This window comes from Argentina silus (assembly GCF_951799395.1).
Source record: "Argentina silus genome assembly, chromosome: 17".
Lineage (NCBI taxonomy): Eukaryota > Metazoa > Chordata > Actinopteri > Argentiniformes > Argentinidae > Argentina > Argentina silus.
Genome location: NC_139671.1, coordinates 12,960,240 through 12,967,554, shown reverse-complemented (window position 1 = coordinate 12,967,554; position 7,315 = coordinate 12,960,240). Strand labels below are relative to the sequence as shown.

At 46.7% G+C, this 7,315-nt stretch overlaps 1 protein-coding gene across 1 annotated transcript in view; it reads left to right on the top strand.

Moving 5' to 3' along the window:
- Nucleotides 1–263: 263 nt before the first annotated feature.
- The window catches only part of syndig1l (synapse differentiation inducing 1-like), a gene marked incomplete at both ends in the record, with an annotated part of 13,940 nt that continues 6,888 nt past the window's right edge, over nt 264–7,315 (top strand). Inside the window, one exon of the mRNA XM_083688348.1 lies at nt 264–782. Coding sequence (XP_083544474.1) covers nt 264–782 — 519 coding nt within the window. The remainder of the gene's footprint in view (nt 783–7,315) is intronic.

Sequence of the window (7,315 nt, the reverse complement as noted above, 5' to 3'; positions counted from 1 at the left end):
TAGATGGCTAACAATCACATGTAATCATGTTGTGAAATGTGAAACTGAAAACCCTCTCGATCCCTATCTCCCTTTCTCTCTCTCTCTCTCTCTCTCTCTCTCTCTCTCTCTCTCTGCAGCTTGCAGTGTGGTGAGCACCAGTAGTTCCTGTCCCATCAGTACACCCACCCACAGCCTCCTCCCTCCTCCCTCCTTCCCCCTCTCCATCCCTCTCTGCGTGAGGTCATCATAAGCCCCTCCCGTTAACCACCTGAATCGTCGCCATGGAGAGCCTCAGTGAGCTCCAGAACCCTCTGCTGGACAAGAACAGCAAACATGTCGTTAACGGTTACGGAGGCGACTTCCCTAACAACCAGTACCAGGAGAACATCATCAACTACTTTGTCACAGGCGGAGGAGGAGGAGGAGGAGTAGGAGGTGGAGGAGGAGGAGGGGGTAATAACAACGGCAACATGGTGGGGGGAGGAGGTAACAACACCAACGGTAAGACGAAAGCTCAGCAGCTGCTGGACGCCACCTCCCTGCACCTGGCGGTGGAGGCCTTCTACAGACCCAACTTCATCTTGTACAAGGAGGACGGGGGAGGCGTCAAGTCCAAGGATTACAAAAGTGAGTGCTGCGAGACCACCTTCACAGAGAAGAAGGAGAAGGACTGTGTCAGTGTGTCCATGGACACGCCCAGCACGGAGGACCCTCAGGCCAAACTGCTGGAGGACGGAGACAACGTGAAGATCCAGACGGTGTCTTACGAGGTGGAGGAGGAGGAGTATGTGGAGTATGAGGTAAGACTAGGGAAAGGGGATGGCTTGTGTCATGGGGCGACTGGGAGGTCATCACTGTTCGGCCATACTTGAATTGACAGAATGTGAGTAACCAATCGTAACCCCTTACTCTTTATTATGAAAATGTCCTTTTTGTTGTCTTTATCATGGCCATCTAGGGAGTACCAGGTCGATGCTGGAGACTCCTGGGAAAAGGTTGGGCAGTAGTGCGGACAAGTGGGTAGGGAACTGGACCAGTGACCCGCGATGCAGCAGGCTTAATGGACTGGCTGCTCTGCACCCTTGAGTCCACTTGATTAACCTGAATGGCTGTGATAAACGCGAAACTGTTGGAATGCTGCTTGCAATGTGCCTTGGCCCAGAAAGGTACCTCGGAAAGGGGGCTGCAACCCAAAGCATGAATAAGAGAAAAGTGTGGCTTGAAAAAAACATGTTTCTTCACTAGGAAGATTACATTTTTTTTCCACGGAGAGCGCCAAGGACCTCTGTGCTGTATCCTGCTTTATTTAGGTCTGCTAGTGTGTGCCTGAAAGAGATCTCTGTTTCTTGGCTTACAGTTGGGATGTGGAGTGTTTCCCAATATCTGTAACTTGCTCTCGGGGTCCAGATACTTTAATTCAGTTCACCATGGATTTAAAAACATTGAATACCTTTACTTGTAAACAATACTGGAGAAACTCACCCAGCCATTCAAATGGCTCGATGGAGATTAAACATACTGGCTTGTACCTACAAATCTTTCCCACCTTTTCTGTCCCTGAAGGGGAGTGAGCGAGGTTATAGGGAGGGAACCAAAACACAGTTGAAGAGAGGCAGCGATGCATGGGCCTTATTACAGCAGGTCTACAGTCACACCCCAGCAGTATATCCAATGACATAATATCTATACTCCACATGTGGGAGGTGGTTCTCTACCACTACCTGGTGTGTGTGCGCACCTCATACTTGGCACGCATCTGCTGAAAAATGCATGATACAGTGCAGGCCCTAAAGCTTTACCTGGTCAAAATTTAATGAGCCTGTGCTACACAAAATAGTATCACTCTTTGAATGGCTGTTTGTGTGTCCGCAAACAAAGTGTTTTTTGATATTTGCTGTAGGTGGGATAGTTTCGAAGATTACTAGCCAATCAGATACTCATACGCGTTTCACTGTATGAAAGACCTTCTGAGATCCCTATTGAACATGATGCTCTCCGTTATGTACCTTACCTTTTGCTTTCATCTCAGCTTGTGTCTAATGTTCAGAGGGTAGCTACACAGGAGTGTCAAGGCTGTCTGTTTGTGCATCTCAGAGAGGTAACAGAGAGAGAGAGAGAGAGAGAGAGAGAGAGAGAGAGTGAGAGTGAGAGAGAGAGAGAGAGAGAGAGAGAGAGTGAGAGTTAGAGTGAGAGTTAGAGTGAGAGTAAGAGTGTGTGTGGGGGGGTGTTCTAAATATTATGATTTCTTTCTATTCAGGCGAGCCTAATCTAAATTGCACAGTTGGAGGGTACCTCATCACTATACAATGGCCGTCATTGTAACGTGATGAGTGTCTACATTAGGTTGAAGGACATGAGTGTCTCCACTTTGGGGTGCTGCAAAATGATGATGATTATGCTGACGGTTGATTATGGTGAGAGAGATTAGGATTAGTATCATCTGTGTAGCTTCTGTTTTATGTGTGTCATTCTAGCAATGAGGCAGTGTCCAGAAGGAAAAAGGGATATATGCTATGGACATCCGCCATCATAGAGTTGGTCTCACACACATAGAATTAGAATAAGTGGAATAGATGCTAGAATCCACTCTACTAGTTCTCATTATATGGGCACATGTACAGTGGGCAGACTGGCAGAGCTCAATTGCTGGATGTCTTTGATCTTGTAGATGAAACATTTGAACCATTTGTAATCTCAGATCTATTTTTCCTTGTATGAAAATCTCTCTCAATGTGAGGATAGGAAGGGAAAATGGTATTTGTCCGCCATCTGCGGCACCATCTCCAATGCATTAAATTAGCATTCATCAGCAGATTTCAGTTTTATATAAGAATTTCGACATGCGTTAGTGCTGCTGGAGTGAAATTATATTTTCGAAACAATGGCCTTACTCCAACCTCTTTGGCATTTCTAACCCGTAGACTTACAAAAATATAGAATTCACCAAAGCGAGTCTGAAATCAATACAGAAATCAATTCTAAATCTGTGCCTGCCCACCGCCTCTTCTGTTGCAATGTTGATCAAAACCAGTTTAAAAAGGATAGAAAGTTTATCCATTGTCACTAAATCTAAGGAGACAAGAGGCCTTACATCTTCATTGAATTTGAAATGTGGTCATACCCTGCTTCAGTGCACAACGCATATTTCATTCCCCTTCTTCTGAGTGGCCCTGCTTCCAATAGAAGCCAGCGTTACATTCCAGTGACATTTTTCAGGGAAATCAACCATTTCTCATTTAGCAGTAAATGACAAACCGATCATTCTGTGCCAGTGCTAATCTCTCGGATCATTCTGATTTGGCACCCAACCCCAACTGACCAACCTGTTGCATTTCAAAGCCTGTCTCTCCTGTCTTTATTGGTAAAAATGCACTCCCTTCTATCCTTTCTGCAGTATACACACTCACTCACACACACACACACACACACACACACACACACACACACACACACACACACACATTTCACATCGCACACAAGTAAACCTTACCTCACATGCATTCTCCATACGGACACACACAAACTCTTCCATGCTCTCACAGAACTCTTGCACTTTCCTGCAGTACTTCTACACAAGCAAAACATAGGCAGCACAGCACAGAGCACTTCCTTACTGGGGGGTGCAGAGTGCGGTGTCTTTCAGCAGAAGATGCCCAATCTGTAATCGCCGACAGGCGAGAGTCTTTGATGCACCTGCAGAGCACCACTTTGCCGGATGCAGCTCCTCAGATGAAACGAAAATAAGTTGTCAGAGTTAAGTCTGTAGCAGGCGAACTACTTCCACCAGATTTTTTAATGGAGCTCCTGAAAGAGAAACACAAAAACAGGAACACGCTATCGGCTCGCTGCCAGACTCTGGAGCTTTGTTAATCCACGCCTGAACGACAGCTCGCTGTATACAGCTAGAAAATAAATAAAAAGCGCAGTGGTGTAGACAAGGCTTTGCTGAGTATCAGCCCCTCTTGGTAAGATTACATCCTCTCAACCTGAGCCATGTTCAACATGTAACAGTATATTTTATCTCTCAGGACGATAGCTAATTGTGTTCGGGGCTTGTTTCATTATTGAGCTGAAAGTGCCGGAGAGGAGGAGAATTAACATGCAGAGTTAGTGGATGGGCGTTTGGGACACATTCCAAGCTCCAGCAAGGTCTGACATTGTCTCGCCCTTTCGGTGCTGCAACTTCCTTTTCGATTTGAATCACTTCCTGTCAAAGACGGAATGCAAACTTTTATGTCATGGCTCCCGCCCAGGGGCATCTCCCGTCTGTCCCTTTCTATTAGCCTCCTAGGTCACGTTGGACACCTTCTCATTGGCTCTAAATATCACAAATGGACGCCGTGACGAGGCATATGCCTTTTTAAACGGCAAAAGCCACAGGCAAATCAATTACCCGCTGAATTCTTGATGGTAGTGGTTCTCCATAAAGTAGCGGAAATCTCTGCAAGACGGAGAGAACACTTATGTCAGCAGGCGAGGCTTTGGACTCTATATAGTGTTGAAATCCCAGGTGACACACACACACACGCACACACACACACACACACACACACACACACACACACACACAAATTGCTGTTTATACGCAATACTTTGCTGGAATTGCTTCACTAAAGCCCCTAACTTGGGAAATGATGCCTGGAAGAGCGGGGGCGGAATGCACAGTTTACCCAGGTAAATCGTATCCTTCTGCAGTGCATTACAATGACAGGATGTGACCATTAGTGTGATATGGTGTATGTTGTCCCACAGTACCAATCAGTGAGTCAGAAAAACACCAACCAGCTAAAAGGCATTTAGAGTTCCATCAGAATCTACAGTCTCTACTACAGTACACGGTGTTATGGGGGATCATTTAGACGTCACGTGCGATTAAAGCGCACATCCTTTCGTGGGGTGCTGTATAAAATGAAGTTGAGCCCACACAACATTTCGAAGCCTCTGCTGCATGAGTCAGAAATGTCTTTCATTATCAAGGAGACTTGATCATACAAAATGAACCACATAACCATAAACGCCGGCAGGAACAACCACATAGAGAGACAATAGCAAACTGTCGAGGGTGTGTATATCACCACCACCCCACGCCACCGTGATCACACACCCTATGATGGAGCATCCCACAGAGGTCCTTGAAACAGGCACACCTCACCCAGGCATTGCGGCAAACAGAGCAGAGCAGCTGTGTAAATCAGGCGGCCCTTATTAACAGCTCAATAACTCCTGTGTTTTCATACCAGCCTGCCTCACTCACGGGCGTCTATCAAACTGCCTGATGAATTAGAAACCCCGAGGACCCCGTGGCGCCTCGGGCCATGCATCAGCACCTGCCCTGGCATAACTTACAGAGCTCATCATCGTCGGAGAGTTGGGGTGAGTGGCGAGGCTTACGTCTCTGTTCGATTAGAATGCATGAGGCACGCTTGTCTTGTCGTCATGGCAGGCTGCCTCGCCTAGACAGAAGGAGCCAGATGACTTGGTGATGACTCGCTTGCTTCAGTCACCTGACCCCCTTGCGTAGAAGTCTGATTAGCCCAGAGGGCTCTTCACAAGGCACTGCAGACAGAGACACACTCTTACGCCTATTGTCTCACTCGGCTCTATCCTATTGGTCTATGGCTGAGTGCTATAGTGAAAAGATGCTATTTTGTATGGTCAGTTTGATCCTTCGAGGTTCATGCTATTTGAAGTGTAACAGGCTCGATGGGCTGTACAGTATTCCGACAGTAGTTGATGTCCTATTTTTATGTGTTTGTTATTGTTTGCAATGCCTTCGGAAAATCCCACAAAATGTGATTCTGTGGTAAACTGCAGTCCCTGTGGACACATAGGCAGCATTTGATCTATGTAGGTCTGCAACAGCACATTAATGGCTACATATATATATATATATATATATATATATATATGCCATTTGGCTAGCCCTGTCACATGTTTACAGAAACAGGGAGCTATGGGGTCTCATTTGAAAGGTCATCCACTACACAGTGTGTGTGTGTGTGTGTGTGTGTGTGTGTGTGTGTGTGTGTGTGTGTGTGTGTGTGTGTGTGTGTGTGGATGTGCCTATTCATAATACTGTATGTGTGTGCACGCAGGCACACGCTTGCACACACACACACACACACACACACACACACACACACACACACACACACACACACACACACACACACACTGATATACAGTATCTCTGACAGCCATTCTGATAAATGTGTGTTTACTGTAATAACATAACAAATGAACAATAACATCATATTACTGATTGTGCTCGTCGCATCTCGTACAGCTCTTGATGAAGCGGTTGGGTTTTTCCTATATAGCAGGTCATTAATAGCTGATGTTTGGGCCATGCGTGAGAACATGTTACAACAGATGGCCAGATCCTCCTGTACGTATCATACAGTGTCTCTATATGTGATACACACTCCATCTCCTTAAACAGCAGCCTGCCTCTGCATCGATCACGAGGAAAAGGAGAGGCGTTACACAGAGCGGCCAAGTGAGAGAACAGTGAGACACGGTGTGACAAGAGAGGGAGGGAGTGAGAGTCGGAAGGGGTGAGAAGGGAGGGAGCGAGGAGAGAGCAGCTAGAGCACAGGATGGGGTGAGATGAGGAGGATAGGAGGAGGAGGAGGAGGAGGAGGGGGGGGGGGGTGTCTCATCTCGCCCACGCTGTGGAGGCAATTTGGCAACATAAATTACACAGGCCCCCTTCCTGTTTGTGCTGTCATGGTGGACAGATGAAACCATCCATTAGTCTGTCGTTAGCTGTCAGGACGCTCCCCTGTGTTGACAGGATACACATCCCACGGGACAGCACAGGAGCCATCCGCAGCCAGCCAGCGGCGTCATCGCCACAGCCATAGCATATGAATGAGGACTTAACATATAGGCCAGCGGAGTTTCTGGAAAGGATAACACATAAAACCCATTGAACATTTGTAGACTCATTTATTTCCATTGCAAATAGCGTAACCCTGGGGTCGATGGGCTTTGTTGACAGATCACGTTGGATAGGGATTTTAGCCATATAGAAAGATAAAGACCCTACTGTACACATGTTTGCTACCATTCGTCCTTCCATTCCATGCATAACAATGAGCCCGTCCTACGATTTCTGCCTCCACCAGCCTCCACTGCTGTGCGGATATGATCTCTGTGCTCTTTCACGAGCAGAGCAGAGCAGAGCTGAGAGGTTTGACTGCATAGACTAAGACTACAGTATATGGCCTGAAACCATGCTCAAGGCTCAGTTGATGGAATGCCAGTGAACGCGCTGATGATACGATATGACCTTTATGCCTCTGCACTGGCATTTGAGAAAAATAATAAG